The sequence below is a fragment of the Carcharodon carcharias genome, chromosome 15, assembly GCF_017639515.1.
Source record: "Carcharodon carcharias isolate sCarCar2 chromosome 15, sCarCar2.pri, whole genome shotgun sequence".
Lineage (NCBI taxonomy): Eukaryota > Metazoa > Chordata > Chondrichthyes > Lamniformes > Lamnidae > Carcharodon > Carcharodon carcharias.
In genome coordinates this window covers 96,766,996-96,789,298 of record NC_054481.1, presented here as the reverse complement: position 1 = coordinate 96,789,298, position 22,303 = coordinate 96,766,996, and the positions used below count along the sequence as shown (strand labels likewise).

The window sequence follows — 22,303 nt, the reverse complement described above, 5'->3', positions numbered from 1 at the left end:
GACCTAAACCTGGAGGAAATCAGGAAAGGAGGTGGGAGGTGAAGATGAGAAAGTGAATTTTAAAATCCATATCCTGAGACATGGCAATAGAGCTCATGGTACAAACTAATAATTTTGTTTAATTTAAGTGATTTTTAGCATATTAGACTATGACAGCATAATGTATGAGGCTAGATTGACAGTGCATGGTTCTTGCACTGTTAGCAGCTCTCCTGAAGACATTTAACCTATCCTCTATAGCAGAAACTCACTTTTTGATACTACTCTGATGTGAAGTGCCTGAACGCTTGTTGCTATTTGTTGGATACGATATTCTTTTTATGACTTTCAAGCTTTGAGAGATTAATTACCCTTGGACTAATCATTAATTGGCAAATAAGTGCACATTTATGTGAGGTAAAGTTATTAAAAGGCACCAGTGCAAAGAAGATTGCAGAGGAACCATGAACTATATACAACACTCCTCCTTGTGTTCATAAAACTAATTATATAAATTTTCAAAGACCATCCTTAACCTTATAGTGTAATTTCATAAAAGCCTCATTTATGCTCCATTTTGTATTGAGCCAGAGTGACGCAAGAAGGGTATTTTTCATTCTTTTTTTAAAGAAATTGTAAACTTGGTGATAGAAGACCACCTGAAGAGTTCATTTTGTGAACCTGTTGTAGCAATTAAATTAGGACTAATGGATAGTTGCTTTTTTCTTCAATCTCAGAAATCTCACCAATCGCAGAAGCCCTATGCAGTATTGCTGCCATATCCTTGCATTTAAGAACATGCAGTAGAAGTTTTGTTTTCATTCACTCAACAACAGTAAATGGGTAGCATAAGATTTCACATTGCTGTTTTAAAAGGCTGTTTGTTGCCAATGCTGCACATGTGCAGTTCCGTTCCTCCAATCAGTCAAACTGTTTGCTTCCATCTTAATCCCAGCTTCTATTCCATTCCCACACAATAGCACCTCTCCTAGCTGATTTAGATGGTATAATGTGTTAACCTGAACCTGTGGAAAAGGAAACTAACACACACTTTGACTGCAGCCTGAAGTGACACTGATACCCTCTGTTTAGAGAGAGTGGAGAAGGGGTCATGCGTAGCGCAAGTAGTGACCGGGAATTCTGGATTTATGGAAATAACGTTTTTATCTGAAATCTGCTCCCAGCGCCGAGATAGGGATCAAATTGATCGGCTCTCTCCTAAAAAGTGGGGGATCTGAGAAGAGCCTTTGGGTTTGGGTTCTTTCACTTCTTCCCTGGCGCTGCTTTCTTAGGCTTTGTTGTTTCACTTTGAGCGTGGCCTTTGATTTATCCACTTTTTTAATGCCTGTAGCATTTTGACAGGCTGGGCTCAGCATGTGCGGACCAGTACACAAGCGCAGGCAGGCATTAGTGACCATCTTGTATGGCCATATTGTGTTGGCAGGAGACGGTGGTTTTAAAAATGTGGTCAATATTGCAATAGCTCAATAGCTTATGCAGTGCCATAAGTCCTCTTTTAACGTCGCCCCGTTTAACGTTTTGCTTTTGCACTGGTAAGTTAATAAGGCCTGTAATCTTATTGAGCATTGCGATATTCGTTTTAACATTGTTTTCCATGTGACCTGGTTGGCGCCATTTTGGAGTGGCCTCTCTCCGCTCCCCGACCTCCGAGTTGCGGCCTCTCCCCGCTCCTCAGCTTCCGAGTTGAGGCCTCTCCCCACTCCCCAGCCTCCGAGTTGCAGCCTCTTCCCACTCCCGGACCTCTGAGTTGCAGCCTCTCCCCACTCCTCAATCTCCACGTCGTGGCTTCTCCCCATCGCTGACCTCCGTATTGTGGCTACCTCCCCCTCGCTCCCCACCTTGAGTGTCGAAGCAGGAGGTCATGTGAAAACAGGATTCATTGGGAGGAAAGCAGAGAGCTGGTATCTTCACTATTGATAATCCTTTTGTTTGCCTTGGAGCGCTCTTCAATAATTTTGTTTTAGATTTTCGAATACTGAACTAGAAACTTTTTTAGTGAATTAGCACAAATTGATACATTACAAATCACATCTTCCAAAATGTAGTTTGTAGAATAGGTAATCATTCATTAAGTTATTTTGGTGTGTTTCAGCTGTGCTTTCACTTCACTGCACTGGGAGTGTTTTGGAAGACACCCATACCCTGTCCTAAGTATTTTTGAATAATGTAGCTTTGTGATTAAGTAGTAAACAAATTGCTACCCATTTATTCATTGTACATATGATGTACCCTGTTATCTAGTAGCTAGGAACCGGATGCAAAAGATTTTTGTAAGTGTCTGCAAAGTTACCAGCTGGGTGAAAGAATGAAAGGGCTATTTCCCCCATTCTCTGGAAGTTATGAGTTAGTTTGTGGTTCACCCCACCCTGGAATGGCACCATTGGTGTTTCCTGCTGGCTGCTTACTGTCAGATTGAGGGAAGATGGACTGAACTGAACCAGGCGTGTTTGTTCATGCTGTGGCTGGCATTCAACTTCTTAGTCCTGCGGCTCTACATGTTCTGTGGCAGTGGGTATGCTGGCTAAGGAACAGCCCGCATGTCTCTGGCTTGGATAGTGGAGCCCCAGGAGGTTGACCATGAGCCTCATGGCTCCAACCCCGATCACCATCATCAAATTTTGGATCTCCCGGGGCTTGTTGAAGTGCTTAATAGCCTCCAAGCAGAGTCTTTGAATATTTTTAAGGCAGAGGTAAATAGATTCTTTGTAAGCAAGGGGGTGATAGGTTATCGGTGCTAGGTGGGATGCAGATTTCAGGTTACTATTAGAGCAGCTGAGATCTTATTAAATGGCGGATCAGGTTCGAGGAGCTGAATGGCCTACTCCTCCTTGTTGATATGTTCGTAACACAAAGGCAAAGGAGAGAACCATGGCTGAAAAGCTGTCCCATAAGGGGAAAAATGTCTGTGACCAGGAGGAGATCACCATCCTGATCAGCAGTATGTGCAGAAGCAGCGACCCATGGCTTCTTAATGGCAGATACATTTTGTTTATACAGTGATTAATTCTCAGGGATATTACTGGAGCCCAGCTTGGAGCCAGCTTGCTGTAAACACGGGTGTAATTATGGCTCATTATAGAGTAACCTGGAAATCAAAACCTGTTCTCTTTGGTTCTTTGCCACTTCACTGGATGTAAAAGATTTATTTACATTGGTTTTACTTATTTTTGGCTTAAACATGAAGTACAACTTATTTATATGTTATGTATTGTGACTGAAAATCTTGGATTGGGAACACTGCTCCTGATATTACAAACATTTAAATTGGAAAAATTGCTCCAATATATGTAGATTTGATTAACGTAGTGGTTTCCAGGAACGTATCTACTACATATAATGAGTTATTCCTGTACTAGAAAATAAGAAAAATGGAAGGGAGTAGGATATTTGTCTCTGGGAAGTAAGTTATTAGCTTTGCTCTGTGGCCTGGGGAAAGGGGAAACATAACTTTAGCAGAGGGAATCAAAAATTCACAATCTGGAAATACAACATCTTTTATGTCTTGGCATTCCTAACTAACACTGTATATAATGAAACCATAGTTGCTGTGTCCTCACTGATCCTGGTACTCACCCCCACCCCCCCTAACAGTACTGTGGGTGTACCTACACCACATGGACTTCAGCAGTTTAAGAAGGCAGCTCACCACCATCTTTTTCAAAGGCAATTAGGGTTGGACAATAATTGCTGGCCTACCCAGTGATGCCCACATCCCATGAATGAATAAAGAAAGAGCGAAAAGATACATTAGTATTGGTGATCGTGCTGTATTACCATCATCACAACACTCCATGGTGGGAGAATACAAGCCTCTTGCACAATCAAAGAGGAGAGGAACATGATTGTTTTCCATTACTATTTTACTATGAAATGTAGAGCCACAGAATTGTGCAAGAACTCTCTCCTCCATCCCCACCCCCTTTCTGATCCCCCTTTTTTTCCAATAATTTATAATTTTTTTACAACTATATATTTTTTTCTTTTCCCTCCTATTTTTAAATTTATTTCGATCGATTGTTTCATCTCCACCTTTTAGCCCATTTCAATCCCTTCTCCCATCCCACCTGCACTAGGGCCACCTGCCACTAGCTTGTCCTGCTTGCTTCCCTTAATGTCCTCATTAGCACATCCTTTAGATAATAGCACCACCGTCAAAACTCCTTTGTCCTTTTGTCTATGACATTTTTGGCAGTCTCTTCATGGCCTCCACCTATCACTGGCCCCCTATCGAGCTCTCCTGTCCCACCCACTTCTACTAGTTTGTATTTCATCTCATTTCCAAATGTCTTAGTTCTGATGAAGGGTCATATGGACTTGAAACGTCAACTGTATTCCTCCCAGCAGATGCTGTCAGACATGCAGAATTTTTCCAGGTATTTTTGTTTTTGTTCTAGATTTCCAGCATCCGCAGTATTTTGCTTTTATCTTAGAGAAAATAATGTTGGTCCCAGTGCTTTTTTCAGCTTTCAATTTGTACAGAAATTACTAATGGTTTTCCAGCCTGAATATTTTCTAAAGTTGGAAATTTTGCACTTGTGGAACCTGAGAATTAAAATCTAGCATTGCGTTAGACCCATGTTTAGTTGCAATAGTACTACCTTTTAAATCTTATTAATAGTCTAATATTGTGATGTTTTCAAAAAAAAGTCTTCCTAATAACTGACCTGTGTTTCCCCTTTGAAGCATCTGCAGAATCTGCAGTTATTTAGATTACACCATGTCAGGAGCAGGATCTGTCCTTCAGCAGTTTGTTAGTGGGTTGAAGAGTCGCAGCGAAGAGACCCGGGCTAAAGCCGCCAAGGACCTGCAGCACTATGTTACCACTGAACTTCGTGAGGTATGGTCAAATAGTAAAAATAAGGCTAGTCAAAGGTAATTGCAGAGCCCTTTTTTGGAGAATTCAAATTACTGTGCATATTTGTAATTGCTCACTCAGTGTGCAGATTGGGCATTTGGCACGGAATTATTTAGTACAATAAGAACATTTCAGTCTTGAATTGAAAGCTAGTGAGTATATCCCTTTTCTTGTAACGCAACTTGCTTTTCATAAGTTTAAAAATATTCCTCTTTAGTGGATTTATATCACTTATATCTTTGACGTGGGAAGGTTGTGAAAGAGTTAAAGTATCTTCTGTTTTCCTGGTGTTTTTTGTTGTATATCGATATCCAGTCATCTTTTTGTTCAATAACTTCTATCTCATTCCATTTATGTGCAAACCTAATTTAACAATTGGGTAAAATGTAAACTCATGCTATCAGCTAGTCAGCCAACAACTGCATGCATTAGCCACTATCTTGTGATGAATTACACTGGGACATTTAAGCGTAGGCTAGCCCACTGGCTGAAATAAAGGGATATTAGGACTAAACAGATAAATGGAATTGGGTCCACTGCACAAGTGGGGGACAAGCATAGAATGGGTCAAACAATCTGTTGTATTGTGATTTCTATGTACTGGGACCTGGCGGTTAGATTGTAGTGCTCTTTTCCAATTCTTTGTTTCTAACATCTTTGTTTCCAAAATGCAGCTTTAAATTGCACATAGTGGTGTTCTGCATCTGTGAACACAAATTTGTCTTGTGTTTCATCAATTTTTAAAAAATTTTCCTTCAATATTTTTCTTGCCCCATCCTCATTTTCCTTCTCATGGTTTAAATAAATTAATTCCTGTTTTTATCTCTGGTGCAATATCTGTCCTCTGATATCTGCCAACCCTTCAGTTGGCCATGATTTATATTTATTCTCTTTGCGGAATGTAACATTTTTTTTGCTATCCTGTTTTCAGTCCCACTGAGCACATGGGCAGTTGCAACCTGGCTCTTGCCATTTTGTTGTGCAGTATTGAAGAACACCAATCAATGGTGGCATCGGAACCTCTACTTCCCCATATTTTTAACAGGCACTTATACTCCACTTACCCCAGAGTATATCCTCCAGTGATAAATCAAAGGCAAGTTGTAACATAAGTAACATGGTAGCATTACTGTCAAAGGCACCAAAACCTAATGGTAGAAGAAAAGTGGCTTGGGCAGCAAAGGTAAATGAAAGCTCTTGTTGGCATTTGATCTCAGGCACAACATTTTGATTTTGACTAATCATTTGTCAGACATTTCTAGCCTTTGCCAACCTTTCCTTGGCACTGGGCGGTTATAGTTGTGTTTTGTTTTTCTTGCATTAATCATTCTAAATAATTTGCACCATTTTCTTAAGGTTTTAAGTTTAAATATGTGTCCCTTAAGGTCAACCAAGAGGAAGTCACTTCATTCTATGATGAACTGAATCACCATATTTTTGAACTAGTTTCCAGTTCAGATGTGAATGAGAGGAAAGGAGGAATCCTAGCAATCGGTATGTGTAGCATTTTAAAAAAATAAAGGCTAATTGCACTACAAAATGTCTATCTGTGTTTAAAATGTGTGTAAGAATGTGCTATATCTCATATTTAATTGTAACAGGCATTAAACCATCATATTTCTGTTTTAGGGTAAAATGTGCACTCAGTGGTATATCACATGTAAAGATGCATAAAGTTACCCCCCATGAAAGCAGCAATTCATTACCTTTCCATTTATTCTGCAAAATACAAGTGGTTAATGTACCTAAACTAATCTTGAGCTTTAAGCAGCAGTCTTAAATTGAGACTTTTTGTTATGTATAATCTTTAAATGATGGTGTTTTTATAAACAGCTTTTATTTTCTTGCCATAGTTGGTTATTGTAGAGTTATTGGGGCTTAGCAGGAGGCCGTTCGGTCCATCGAGCCCATGCTTAGACCAATCCAGTCAGTCCTGTTTCTCTGCCCTATCCCCTTGGCCCTGCAAATTTATTTCCCTCAAGTCCCTATCCAATTTCTTTTCAAAATAATTGGGGGCAGGGGGGTGACGGGACATCATTGGAGATGTCAGTGGCAGAGGATAAGTAGTAGTATCGATTTTATGATTTAAAATTAGATTATTTTTGGCTAATCACAGAACACATTTTCCAATATATGTTTGAGGGTAATTACTCTGTCTATTTTAATTAAACTGATAAGATAATACATTTTCTTCTTTGTTTTGCCTTCTGATTTGTTAAATATAGTTTATTATAGAAGTTAGTGAATTACATATATTTTCAATAATTTTACTGTATTAATGTGTTTGCTATGCAAACCTGTCTGTCTTTGCTATATTTAACGTGTAATTGTGTTTTTTGTTCCCAATACAGTGAGTCTGATTGGAGTTGAAGGAGGAAATGCCACCCGAATTACACGCTTTGCCAATTACTTGCGGAACTTGCTCCCATCCAGTGACCCTGTTGTTATGGAAATGGCTTCAAAAGCCATGGGCCGTCTTTCCATGGCTGGTGACACCTTTACAGCCGAATATGTTGAATTTGAAGTCAAACGTGCACTTGAGTGGTTAGGAGCGGACCGGAATGAAGGAAGACGACATGCTGCTGTAAGTCTTGTCTTGGGCTGCTTTTCCCAAGATGCAAACATAAGGATGCCAATCAAAGAATGGGTCTTATTTGTCAGCGGGGGAAAGAGGAAGAATTTGTTCTCACTTTTCCCTCATAAGTGGCAACTCAATTTGCAAGTTATTTTAATTTCACCCATTTTATGAATCTGAATGTCTTGACTTCGTGACAGGTGCCCTGTTTCCATGGATTGCTATTTTTCAGCTAGCTATGAGAATAAACCAATGCAAAATTATCCTTTTTTTTAAACCTTTCCTTGCATGTAAAGAAGTGGATTCCCTCCATTTGGTTCATTACAAATACAATACAGACAAAATTGGAATATTTTCTGACATGGAGTCAGAGGGAATGGGGAGATGGTGGCGCAATGGGTAATGTCAATGGACTAGTAATCCAGAGGCCTGGGCTAATGCTCATGGGGAGATGGTGGCATAGCGGTAATGTCACTGGACTAGTAATCCAGAGACCCTGGCCAGTGCTTTGGGGATATGGATTCACATCCCGCTATGACAGCTGGTGGAATTTGATTTTACTTAATAAATCTGGAATATAAAACTAGTCTCAGTGATGGTGATCATGACAACAATCATCGATTGTTACAAAAAAACCACCTGGTTCACTAATGCCCTTTTGGGAAGGAAATCTGTCATCCTTACCTGGTCTGGCCTACATTTGACTCTAACCCCACAACAGTGTGGTTAACTACCATCTGAAATAGCCTAGCAAGCCACTCAGTTCAAGGGCAATTAGGGATGAGTAACAAATGCTGGCTTTGTCAGCGATGCCCACATTCCATGAAAGAATAAAGAAAACTGAGATTTTTTAACTTTTGAAGTAAATTGTGCTCTGTTTATAATGGAGGTGCCTGTGTTTGCGTCAGTTGCTTAGTTTAAAAAGGAGTATAATATTTCCAGCTTTGTTGCTGATATCAGGATAACTAGCTTGAAACATGTTGCAATTATTTCCTCTAACTAGCCATTTAAAATTGAATAACCTAAACTTCTATCATAAAATCAGGATACCCACTTATCCTATGACACTAAATGATAACAATGGTTTTATTTTCACAAAATGAACTTTTTTTTAAAGCAAAATAAACAACCCTAAAAGATTATACACAATAAAACCTGCCACTTTTAACTGAGTTGTATGACCTAAAACTGCTGGTTTGAGGCAGAGTGAGGGAAGTTTTTGTAGAAATAACCTGTTTCCAGTTTACAATATAGGCTTCCACTTATAGAAGATCTTATCAATTTCCCAGAAATACCTCAAAGTATTCACATACAATGAATTATGATGAATTATTATATTCAGTGTGACAGCCATTTTGCACACAGCAAAATTTCACAAACAAATAGCTGATCTGTTTTTTAGTGGTGTCGGTTGAGGAAGGAACTCTGGCAAGGTCAGAAGGAAAACTTAACTTTTCTTTAAATATTGGCTTTGGATCTTTATTTCCCACTGGAGTCATCAGAACAAGCAGATTTCAGTTTAACATTTCCCAAAGGATGGTGCCTGCAACAATGTAGACCTTAAGGGCTGCGTTAGACTGCCAATTTAGCTTACATGTTTAAGTCTGACACAGACGTGAACTCTCAATCTTTTGACTGAGGGATGAGATTGCTACCAACTGCATTAAGCTGATGTTCAGTAACACAGTTACTGGGGTCTACTCTTTAAACCAAAAAGAGTGAAAAATGTATTTCTTTTGGTTTCTATACCAGTGTTTCACCATTCCATCCCTCTCAACCCTTCTCTCTCCTCCCAAAGATAGGGACTTACGGGTGCTGGTAATTCTCTGCTACACAAGTAACTGTGTTTGATGTTTGGGAATAGTGAATGTTGACAGATATTTTGACCATTGAAGTACCACAGCTGAGTCTGATGCTGTTATTGCCCAACTATATAAACAATGCTTACAGGGTTTGCTGGAAAATCATCATCAGAAAACTTGAGTTGATTTATTTGTTAGACCCCCTCGCCCCCAGTTCTTCAGCTCTGCTCTCCCACCATTGTATTGAGGACAGTTGTGGCATGTTTATCCTCCACATCACCTAACATAGCATGGACCAGTGATCAAAACTGGGATTTTTCTGGTTTGTGTGATGCAGCTACTCACTGGATAAACTTACTGAGCAATTGCCCAGAATTTGTTTTTGGTTTATTGATCAGAGTACACCCTGAAGTTTGAATGATCTAGTGTGAAAAGTAGAATTATGAAAAGTAGGTGTACAATAGTAAAGCCTATAGTTTTTTTTCCAGCCCCGTCCTGGCGGAACCCACTGTGGAGATTCGGCAACCCAGCCAAAAGTCCATTGACTTTCGGCGGGACCGGTCAATCCCGGTGTCGGGGGTGGCTGGAAGACCGCGCCCTATATTTTGTTTGTTCGTTTTTTCAACGATAAAGTTCAAAAAAACATGCATAAGATTGAGAATAGGAAAGATATCTTCACTGACTGTTTTTCAAGGGGATGACTTCCAATTTGCAATGTTTTGCCCTGAATGTTAAGAATATCCTCAGCAACTGTGATCCCTTGTATGTTTCTGATTTCTAGAATAATATTTCTTTGTAGTGTTTTGGCTTCTGTTTCCAAAGAAACCAGAGCTTTTCTTTTAGAAATGAAATGCCCTACAAAATAAACATAACACTGCTTGTTTGGGATTAAATTGCCTTAGGCTAAGGCTGACACTGTCACCAGTATAGTTCTTGAATAAAAAGGAGTCTTTTACTAAAAACCCTTGATAAATGTCACAAGTTTTGTAAAAGATTGAGAACCAGATGTTTAGTTTAGCATTCAATGCTATGAAAATGAAGACCTCTACATTTTTTATTCCAGGTTCTAGTGTTGCGGGAACTGGCTGTCAGTGCACCTACTTTCTTCTTTCAACAAGTGCAGGCTTTTTTTGACAATATATTCTATGCAGTCTGGGACTCTAAGCAGGCCATAAGAGAAGGTGCTGTCGCTGCCCTGCGGGCTTGTCTTATTCTCACTACTCAGAGGGAGACCAAAGAAATGCAGAAACCCCAATGGTACAGGGTAAGTGATTGGATAAATGCTATATTGATCTGCCACCAGCGAACCAGTGGAAAACCTGTCAAAATATCATAATAAATGGGAAATTTTGTTAAATTCTGCTTGCTGTTTTTCTTTGCGCATCATAAAATAGCAAAGAAGGAGGGCATTTGGCCTGTCAGGCCTGTGAGGCCTGTGCTAGCTCTCTGAAAGAGCAATTAGCTAGCTCCATTCCCTCTGCCCTTCCTGGGTGCCAGATTTGTGGGATGATAAAAATGTGTGTGTGAAAGCTTCCCTCTAGGGCTCAGCAAACTTTGAATCGTGCTACGAACAGGAATGAGAGAGAACAAACTCCTGTTCCCTTCCTTTATTGTTTCAGTAATCAGTGTTTTTTTGAAAACTTAGAGGTGTGTGCCTTTTAACCCTTGAGTGTAAGGTCAATTTGAACAACCAGCAGCTAGCTTTTTGTGGATTTAAATAAAGAGGATTATTTATTCATGCATTCACTCAAATCTGACACTACATCACTCACTCTGATGCGCATGCACACACATGCACGCAATACAGTTAGAGAGAATAGCACACTTTTACCAGCTAAAACAAGTGAATAATTTGTAATTCATATGTTCAGCTCAACTTAAAAGCATGTGTTGTTGGCCCGAAGTGTAGTCTAGGTGGATTCAATAGCTGGAGTCGTATATCAAAATTTTTGTAGGATTCCCTAAAGAGATGGATTTTCAGCAGGCCATGAAGTTAGTTACTTGTAGCCTAGATACCATGAGGCTGGTTTTCTGCATTAGTGGACTTGAAAAGGAACAGGCATGGAGATCTTACAGTGTTGTTGTCTCTAGGTCTTGAGGCATAGATGTTATTACCTTTTCTGCTGCTGCTGTTTCTGCAGTTGTTCTGAGTAGTTCTGCAGACAATACTTAAAGCCTTTTTCAAAAGAGTGATCAAGAGGCCCTTCACAGTTCTCTTCCAAATATGGTGTTGAGCTTAAGTTAATTAGCCACAACCTGGGTCTTTGTGTTTGCAGACATCCACCCCAGGAGATAATTAATGTCTTGGTTTCGGAATGACCCATTCAAATCAGAAATGCAGTCCTGGCCTCATGATATGGATATTTATACCGTTTTAGTCTGGAATGTCCCTTTGTCCTTTAGAGACAGTGTGGCAGTTTTTTGGAATCCACAGACTGAGAGTCAGGTGACCCCCTCAGCGGCCATCTTTTTCAGCCCATCAGCATCGATTTCAAAAGAAAGGTTAGTTCCGGAAGATTCCAAACTGGTTGCAGTTGTGTTTTAAAAGTTGCAGATAGGACATATTTCTACTGGGAATAACATGAGCTGAACCATAAAAACCAGGAAGGCACCAGCTTTAATGAGAGATGTATGCTGCGTTAGCTGCTTTGTTGTTCTGGTGAAGATGCCAAAATTGACCTCTGCTTCTGGGTTAGGCATGCTAAAATGTTGCCTCTTTTAACAAGTTTTTTTGCATTCATATGAAATCCTCTTCTAGAAGTTGGAAGTCAGACCTAGAAGTCTGTCTCTATTAAATTGCTGAGGTTTACCCACTATATATAATGCAAGATTTGGGTTCTGCGGTGAAGGGTTAGCACACTGGCACCTGAGCACTTTTGGTAGTGGTGATCCATTAAGTTTGTACCACAGACCCAAGGGAAAATGGCTTCGGTAACTTATCTGACCATCAACTGGAAATATTATTCTTTACTATCTGGATAGCTCTCTTAAAATATTAAGTCCGTTGTTTCAAAAGAATGCTTTGATGTTTTATATCTAGCAAACCTTTGAAGAGGCTGAGAAGGGATTTGATGAGACCCTAGCTAAAGAGAAAGGCATGAATCGTGATGATCGTATACATGGTGCTTTGCTTATTCTAAATGAACTGATTCGAATAAGCAGCATGGAGGGAGAGGTAGGTTCAAGATTCACTTTCTACCAGTTATTGGAAATACATTATTTGGCTCTGAAATGCTAGTTAGATTCGTGATATGGTACATACTCTAATGCTGGAAATTTACCTTCATCACAAGAAGATATTTAGTCTAAAATGATTTTATGTGGTCAGTGCCTTGTGAGAGAGTTATACAGATCTCTTCACACCAAGCTGAACCACTGACAACTGTGTTACTCTCCTGGAACCATACTGGCAAGTCCTGGCTTCTTCCAATTATTTTGGCAAAATCAGAAATCTATAGTCACAATGCTTTTCTCTTAACATGTGTTACATAGATAGTGTTCAGACCTCTGGCTGATCCAGTGTTGTTGTATGACTGAACATTTAAAATGGCAATTGTTAATTAGCACCTAATCATAATGATTGCTCTTTTATTTCTTAACTCCAAAAGCAATTATATTTTATCGTATAAAACATATTATGGTTTTGCCAGTTCATATTGTTGCCAGGCAAATAGATGAGAAAGCCTAGCTAGCCCATTTAAGCTCTTCCTTCTAGAAGAACTTATAGTTTTGCTCCTCTCCTCAGTCAAAGCATATATTAACTTTGATCTTGACCCACCTCCGCCCATGATGAGTGGGAGAAGGGTTGAAGAATTTAAATATGTGAATACCCCCATGGGCCAGTGAAGCCCACATCCCATGAAGGAATTTTTAAAAATTCACTTGCTGCCAGTTTTATGGCGGTGGCTATTGTAGTGTCCTGTTGTGGAGATGTGGGATAGTTAATCACCGTGTATAAATTGGGCTTCTTGCTGTGCTGGTTGGCAAGGGTTCAGAAAACCTGGCAGGAATTGCCGGCTCCACAAGCTAAATGTCTCTTTCAGCAGTCCTGCTCCCAGGTTCCTTGGTTAAGCTTTTGGCCTTGCCCAGGCCTGATCATGGGTCTCTTTTCACCTCCCCTCCTAAACCCCAATCTCTGCCCCCAGGCCTCTTGATTCTGGACCTCTCTGATTGCGAGGGTCTGCCCCCCAAGGATCTCTTCTTCACTTTCCTGAAACTATGGGTATTGTCTCTTAAGTACTGCCAAATTTTCTTCTTCCACATCTGTAGCCAGAAATCCATCAGCCATGTGTTTCAGTTGATATATTTTCCTGGCAGTTACAGTTAGGTTGTTAAGAATTTGTTTTAAAGTTTGTAAACAGTCAAATTAACATAACAGAAAATAAAAAATCTGTTTATCAAGTGTTATTTAATCTCTCACGCTATTTAAATATATTTCACAAGCACAGTGGACTAGGGCTGAATTGCTTTCTATAATACTTGAGGGACACTGGAACCAAAAATTATCTTGTTTACATGTTGACTTTGAAATAAATCTTGCCTGCTTTGTAGACTATTGGCATAACAGTTTGAATTGAACTTTTTCTTTGCATCTATTGTTATTTTTTAATTGTTATTGTTATTTTAATTTTTTTTAATATAGCGCTTACGGGAGGAGATGGAAGACATCACCCAGCAACAATTAGTACATGATAAGTACTGCAAGGAGTTGATGGGTTTTGGGGCCAAACCCCGTCACATTACATCCTTCACAAGTTTCCAGTCTGCGCAGCCCCAACAATCAAATGCTCTTCTTGGGCTTCTTGGATACAATACACCACAGGGCATTTTGGTATTTGGAACTGCCCCTGCTCCACCTAAACCAACTTTGGTGGAAAGCCGATACTGCCGTGAGCAAATGGATGTGCGATTTGAACAGGTAGCAATAGTTTTTGTTATTACGTTACATTGGCTATATATGTTACATGTATACAATCTTTATCTGTTATCCATGGAACTCACTGGATCCTTAGCATTGTTAGCATGGTATGTAGCTGGCATAGCATTTCGCCATATTGTAATGTCAGGCTGCCATTTTACAGTCTTAACAGCACTTTTTGTTTTTTTAACAGCACTTTTTTGTTTTTTTGAGTCCCCCAACACCATTGGTTGAAAAAGTAGAAACTTCACTGTTGTTTAGCCAGTGGTGGTGTTAATCATAGCACCTTACATCTCAGAAGGAGGCCATTTGACACATTGTGCCTGTGCCGACTCTGAGAGGACTAACCAATCAGTTCCACTCCTCTGCTGTTTCCCCATAGCCCTGTAAATGTTTCCTTTTTTTTTTTTCAGATATTTTTGGGCCTAATGGTCTATTCCTGTGCTGTATATGCTACTTATTCCATTTTCTTTTGCAAGTTAATGTTCAATCTTTCCATCTCCTTTCACCACCCTTTCAGGTAGTGAGTTCCAGGTAATATGATTTTACATGAATTCTCTTTCAATTGCATCAGCTTATTGTATGTTTTTAAAATCCAGAAACTCCTTTTTTGTTCTAAAGTAATTAGTTTTTAATTTAAATATAAGTTATAGATTTGTGAAATGTGGGGTATTATATGCATAGAAAGGCAGACAGCATCTGGTAGATTTAAGAAACAGGTGACATGGGGACTAGGAACTACAACTCCTTCTTTTATTGTACTGTATCTCATGGTGTCTGATTGTGGAACAACTTTCCCACCACCTCTGGAGAAGTCTGGGCCTGGTGAAAGATTAGCCTGGATTTTGCAGTCAGCGGTGAAGCAAGGGTGCTCACCGCTGACCTTGAAGAAATCTGCACTGAGAGATTGAGTAATCTCTTTGACCAGAACTTTAACTTCGTCAACCTGCAATTGATTGTACTATTCTTTAATAGAGGTTTCCAGTAAGTGAGCTGCAGTAAGCTGTCTTAAGCAGCCAACCATATTGAAGAATTCTCAAACACAGCCAGCTAGGAAATGAATAGCACTGATAAATCACTTCCTAAATGTTTTACATAGAGCAAGATAAAAAAAATTGGAGCATACGGATGGAATTTAAGGTTGAAATTGAAATATTAAAACTTTAAAAAAAATTTTTAAAATCTAGGAATTAATCATAATGGAGCCATTTCACAATAAGTATAAAATTATTTTTGCAGAGCCAAAATGGTTGTTCAACAGCAGTTATTACTCAGAACACCCTTAAAAAAAACCCAGTTACACCTCATTGAACAAGGCTTAACTTTTTAATGGAGTTTCTAACAATGATAGGAGAGCAGAAAAGGGAAAGTTCTTGCCAGATTTATCGTTTTCGCTGATTGCCACCCAGGGGCTTTGCTATGAACCCCCCTCCCAGATCCAGTAGTGAATGGCTGACCACGACTCAGGATTTCTGTGCGCAAAACTGAAGTTGCAGTCAAATTCAGTTAGGGTAACGATGGCAAACCCTGACAATTTACCATCAAAAGCTCTGCAAATTTGGGCTGTTATGATGTTTAGTGTAGAAAAGATGGCTGCCTAAACTGCAGGATACTATAATAGCCATCATTGAAGGGCGGGGGAGAGGGGGTGGTGGTGTTGCGAGCATTCCTAGGTATCATTTAAGAAAAATTGGATAAAGATTGTGAAAAATCTAAAAAAAATATGAGAGGTCGATCACTAAAGACAGGTATGTTTAGCACATCAGATTTGCATTTTTACTGAGTGTTTCTGGTAATAATGATGCAAACTGCTTTACACTGACAAATGAGATCCAAAACATCAGGCTCATTAGTTCACAGTGACAGTTTACAGTTACTTTGGCTTTCCTTTTTCCTGGAGAAGCAATAACCTTTCCTTTTAATGTGAAAGGGGTCTGCTGTTCCCCCTATTGGTTGTTAGTGGTTCATGTTGACTGAATAAATCACATTCCTTTTTATTACATGGAATTCCAGGATTTAACTAGTGTTTGGAGGTTTTGCAATTCTGTATTTTTTGGGATTTTAAAGACAATTATTTTATTTTGAGCTCTACACTTCAGTAAATAAGGAATGCTTAATGCTAGACTCTACAAGTAAGCAAGTGGAATTGACATAGGGGAGTATAATGCTGGCAGTAGGAGGTGTAGATCCCCATAAAGCAATGTATAATCAACAACACAACTTATATTCATATAGCACTTTTAACGTAATGAAACATCCCAAGGCACTTCACAGGAGCATAATAGAACAAATAATGACACCTAGCTACATAAGGAGATATTAGGTCAGATGACCAAACTCTTGGTCAAAAAGATACGTTTTAAGGAGTGTCTTAAAGGAGGAAAGAGAGGTGTCGGGAGCGAGAGAATTCCAGAACTTGGGTCCTAGGCAACTGAAAACACGGCCAACAAAGGTGGAGTAATTAAAATTGGGAATGTACAAGAGGCCAGCATTAGAGGAATGCAGATGTCTTGGTAGGTTGTGGGGCTGAAGAATATTACAGAGACGGGGACGGGCGAGGTCATGGAGAAAACAAGGATGATTATTTTAAAACCCAAATATTGCTTGACCAGGAGCCATTGTAGGTCAGCGAGCACATTGGGGATAAGGGGAAGGGGACTTGATGCAAGTTAAGACAGCAGAATTTTGTATGACCTCAAAGTTTTTGGAGGGTAGAATGTGGGAAATCAGCCACCAGTAATGGTATATTTGAATCTACAGGTAACAAAGGCAAAATTGAGGGCTTTGGTTTATATAAAGCTAAAGTTTCTTCAATTATAGATATAGAAAACATGTGAACTAGTAACAAAGACAAAAATTGCTGGAGGAGAGTCATACAGATTCGATATGTGAACTAGTAAGATTAATATAGAACTGGTCATGATATCATCTCTTAACATTATTATATCTATTACATTTGAGGAATTGTTGCATCTGCATGGTGTTGGTCACAGTGGCATCTGATTGGCTCAATATTTTATATCAATATAAAGCATTAGCACATACAACCAAACAATCTAAAAAAGAAAGCCACTCACTTTCTATTGGTTTATGTTTGTCATCTTCAAAGGTGAAGAGTCAAAGGTTTACAAGCAACTGTAAATCAAAAGACAAACTTCAAAGGAACATGAATTGTCCATTTAGCTCCTGGAGCCTGCCTGCATTCAGGGAGGCCATGGCTGATCTGTGACCTATTTCCATATATCTGCCTTTACTTAGTTTCCTTTGATACCTTTGGAAGGCAAAAATCTCTCTATCTCAATTTTAAAATTGGCAATGGACCTAGCATCAATTGCCATTTGCAGAAGAGCGTTACAAACTTCTACCATCTTTCGTGTGATGAAGTATTTCCTAATTTCACTTCTGACAGGCCTGACTCTATCTATTTGACTATACTTTCTAGCCCCATTAACTCAGGAACAGCAGTTAGCTTATGTTTGACATCAAGATGTGGCCACTTCCTATATTGAACACAATTGTGGCCTCAGGCTGGGTTAAACACAGTTCTGCTATGGGAGTAAGCACTGTTGCTGCAGACAGTAAATCTTGTAAAATAAGAACCATCAGGAAGGAAACACATTATTAGATGAATAAAAACATTGCGCATTACATTGTATAACATTACTGATTTTAAATCTGTATTCTCCAATTTACCATGAGCAACATCACTAGTGATCCACGATAAAATGTTATTTCATCATCCTGCTGTGTGCAGGGTTGATACGGCACTTGCTAATTGTGGCTGATCAAAAGTTAACATGAGACATTCTTTTCATTGAGTTAGCCAGCATCTTCCTTTATTCCAATTCTCCTCCTCACCAACTTGATAACCTCTGAAATTAAGTTACAAGGTAGAAGTCCAGCCAACCAGTGCCAGTACTCACTAGGCTGATGATGAGATTCTTTCAGATACTAAAGGCTGTGAATTGTACTGTTGGTGTTACTGCAAACAATCCCTCTCATTCCCTTCCAAAGATTGAGGATGGAATCTAGTGTAGGAGAAGAAGACTGAGCTCCATTCAGTAATTACTAATGAATCCTGTGTTTTGCTTCGATTTCACCTGACACAAAAAGCCTGGTGGAATGAGGTGGAGTTGAAATTTTAGGCCCAGTGCATGTTTTGTTAAATGTTCTTTGATCTTTGCATAGGTGTCTCGTTGGGTCATGAAGTGTCGCAGTAGTAAGAATCCACTGATTCAAATGGCAATCTTAAACCTGATTCCTCGTCTCGCTGCTTTCCAGCCCCATTTGTTCACAGGTGAGCTGGTAAATGGTATGACATTTACAGGTATGATTATGTACAGTATTTTATATATCACTGGCAAAGAAAACTGAAATAAAAGATGCTGCAAATACACAAGTGATAGCACTTGGGGAGTGGGGGTGTGGTGGGAGGGGTGGGTGTGGGAGAAAGACAGATTACCTTTTTGGGTTAGATAGAATTTCATATACATCTCTATGCATGCTCTTTGATTGTACAGTGTCCCAAGCTTGATCTGCAACTAATTCATTTTAACTTTGCGAAAGGCTGGTGGTGCTGATACCACCCAATTCTTGGTTCTTCGCCATCTGAATGAGATCATCTTTGGAATTTGATTATCAGTTTGTCAATAATAGTAACTCCAATACCAAATTGCATTTCTATCTCACTTCTAAGGTTAATGTCCTAAGGTACTTCTCAGTAGTGTTAGCACATGAAGTGTTAACACTGAGCCGCAAAATTAAAAATTAGATCAAGTGAACAAAAGCTTTGTCAGAGATAGGTTTTATACAGTGTTTCAAAGGAGGAGAGATCTAGAGGAGCAGAAAGACTTAGGGAGGAAATTTCAGAGTTTAAGGCCTGGGCAGCTATAGACGAGGACAGTAGTGTTGATGCATTCATTTTTTTTTCTCAAGTACATAAGCACATAACCTCTTGAGCCTGCTCTACTATTTTGTGAGATCATGGCCAATGTTCCGTCCTAAGCTGTGCACCTGTGCAACAATTAGGAATGTGCAGAGGAGGAACCAAATAGGCCACACGCAAGTTATGGTCTCTTTAGGATGCATGCATACTTGGCTGTGTGTCAATCTTAAAGTTATCATGAGGTGCAACAAGCCAGCCACACACATCAAACAGATTTTAGAAGGAATATTAGTCATGGCAGATCCTTGATCTTCATTCCACTTTTCTGCCTGATCCCTATGACCCTTGCTTCCCCTAGAGTCTGGAAATCTATCACACTCAGCCTTGGATATACTCAATCATTGAGCATCTGCAGCCCTATGGGGGAGAGAATTCTGAAGATTCTCAATTCTGAGAGTGAAGCAATTTCTCCTCATCACAGTCCGGGAAGTACTCTTATCCAGAGATTATGACCCCAAATAGTAGACTCTCCAACTTGGGGAAACAACCTTTCAGAATCATATATGTTTCAATAAGATCACCTCTCATGCTCTAAACTCCAGAGAGTATTGGCCCATTCTATTCAATCTTTCCTCATAGGACAACCTTCTCATTACAAGAATCAATCTAGTGAACCCTCATATCACCCCCTCTAAGGCAGGCATATCCTTTCTTTGGTGCAGAGATCAAAACTGTGCACAGTATGTCAGGTGTGGTCTTATCAAAACCCTGCACAATTGCAGCAAGACTTCCTTACTTTTATACTCCAACCCCTTTGCAATTAAGGTCAACATAATATTTGCCCTTTTAATTGCCTGTTGTATTTGCATGTTAACTTTGTGTTTCTTCTACAAGGATTCTCAAATCTCTGAACACCAACATTTGATAGTTTTTCACCATTTAAAAAAACTCAAGTGTTTCTTCTCTTCTGCCAAAATGAATAATTTCACATTTCCCTGCATTTTATGCCATTGCCACCTTCTTGCCCACTCACTTAACCAGCTATTTTCTGTTTACTGTGACCTCACAGCTGACTTTCCCAACTAGCTTTGTACCACCAGCAAACTTGGACACATTACATATTGGTCCCTTCATCCTAGCTAGTAATATAAATTGCAAATAGTTGAGGCCCCAGCACCAAATTTCTGGCACCCCACAAGTAACAGCCTGCTAGCCTGAATTATTCTTACTGGTTTTTTTTTTGGTCTTTTAACCAACCCTCTATCCAATCCCACAAACCCTTTTCTTGTACAACTGGCACCTTAGTAAATACCTTTTGAAAATGCAAATATGATACAGATGCTGGTCTCCTTTCTTATACCCTGCTAGATAAACCCTCAAAACATCTAATGGATTGGTGAAACACTACTTCCCTTTCATGAAACTATATCGACTATCTAATCATATTATCATTTTCTAAGTGTCCTGTTACCATTTCTTAATAATGGATTGCAGCATTTTCCTGACGACTGATTTTGGATTAACTGACCTTAGTTTTGTTTTCTCTCTCCTTTCTCGCTGTTCTTTATGGTAACCTCAATGTAGCACAATGACTTTTATGTTTGTGATATTCATATGGCTGTTATAATTTTACGTGGTTTCATTTTTGTTACTGTCATTCACAACAGTTAAGGTTGGAAATATAATGTTAATCCTTCCAGCATTGTTTATTTTTATTATAATCTTGTACTTGCTTCCAGGATATGTTATGATGTCATAAAACAATGCTAGATAATTTATAGGATGTTAAAAATTTGAAATGAACCCTTGTCTACACTTACACAATATTAAAATTCTCTATGTTGGAGATATTCCAAAATTATGAGGGGTTTTGATGGAATAGGTAGAGAGAAGCTGGTTCCATTGGCAGGAGGGTCAGTAACCAGTGGGTACAGATGTAAAATAGATGAGTGTTTTTTTCTTGAGGCGTTATCATGATCTGGAATGCCTTGTTTGAAAGGGTGGAGGAAGCAATTTCAGTAGTGACTTTCAAAAGGGGATTAGATCACGAATTAAAAAGGAAATATTTGTAAGACTACAAGAAAATAACTGAGGAGTGGGCCTAATTAATACTTCTTTCAGAGATCCTGCACGGGCGCTGGGCTGAATGGTTTGGCGGGCAGGCCAGGAGCCCTGGCGACAAATAGAGAAAACATGAAACCTCATCCATGGGTGGGATGAGGTTTCATGTAGGTTTTAAAAAATTTTATTGAAGTTTTTAAAATAAGTTTGGACCTGTCCCAACTCATGTGACAGTGTCACATGAGGGTACATGTCAGGGAATTTTTTTTCTCTTTTTAATACTTTTGACAGCTCCCTGAGACAGCACTTAGCCTCAGGGAGATGAGTGCGCTCTTTCGTCCGCATGCTTGAAAGAATACAGTCTTGGGTTTAGGGCACATAGCGCTTCTGTGCGGCCTTAATTGGCCCACCCATGCAAAATGGCGCCGTGCCCTCAATCGGAGGCGTGCTTGTGTGCGCTCGCACTTCAACTTCGCCCCCGATGAGTGAAAAACCCTGCCCCATGTATCTCTTGGTGGTTGAATCAAGTAGCTTTGGAAGAGACTGAAGCAGTAAATCACTTACCTGTTATTGGTTGGAGAATGGCTGATGGAACTTGAAGGAGAGGGAACTTTAAAAATAAAACGCTTAATATTGCAGTTGTAGAGTGCAGTTATTATATTGTGATGTAGAAGGTTTTTCTTCCTATTATGACACGGCCGATGGTAAAGGCTGAGTTGTTCAAATCTGAGGGAAACTTGAAACAAATGTTATAACCCATTTTTGCAATTGTATGTTTCGAATTGCAGGCTTTGACTTCAGTAGCAATAAAATCACTGAGTCTCGAGGTATTTTATAAAACTAAATTAAACATTTATTAATAAAAGAAAGTTTGTCAGCACATACATATGCCTACAAAATTACTACTACAGTAACTACAAAAATCCCCTAATTAATCTGACTCTGTTAGAGGCAACAGTAAAACACACAGGTTTAAACAGACCCCTGGCAAAGCACACTCTGGACAGCCGCATTCAAAATTAATTCCTTTCAGCTCTGGGTCCTTGCAGACAGACTTGGAGCCTACAGGCCGGAGGCTTTAGATCTTAGAATCCCTCTTTTACCAACAGCCTTCTCTTCCTTCGTACATATTTTCCTTTTTGAATGCAAATTCTCATTGTCACCGGGTTTTTTTTAACTTTAAATCTTCAAACACTAAACCTCTTTC

At 39.4% G+C, this 22,303-nt stretch overlaps 1 protein-coding gene across 4 annotated transcripts in view; it reads left to right on the top strand.

Annotated features, from left to right (window-relative positions):
• Positions 1-22,303, top strand: part of mtor (mechanistic target of rapamycin kinase) — a 367,630-nt gene that overhangs the window by 19,650 nt on the left and 325,677 nt on the right. For 3 of the 4 annotated variants that reach the window (XM_041205819.1, XM_041205818.1, XM_041205817.1), the window contains exons 2-8: positions 4,684-4,837; positions 6,241-6,349; positions 7,207-7,439; positions 10,296-10,496; positions 12,273-12,407; positions 13,875-14,150; positions 18,339-18,447. In XM_041205819.1, coding sequence (XP_041061753.1) covers positions 4,718-4,837; positions 6,241-6,349; positions 7,207-7,439; positions 10,296-10,496; positions 12,273-12,407; positions 13,875-14,150; positions 18,339-18,447 — 1,183 coding nt within the window. In that variant the 5' untranslated portion in view covers positions 4,684-4,717. The remainder of the gene's footprint in view (positions 1-4,683; positions 4,838-6,240; positions 6,350-7,206; positions 7,440-10,295; positions 10,497-12,272; positions 12,408-13,874; positions 14,151-18,338; positions 18,448-22,303) is intronic. The other variant, XM_041205820.1, reaches the window with a different exon arrangement.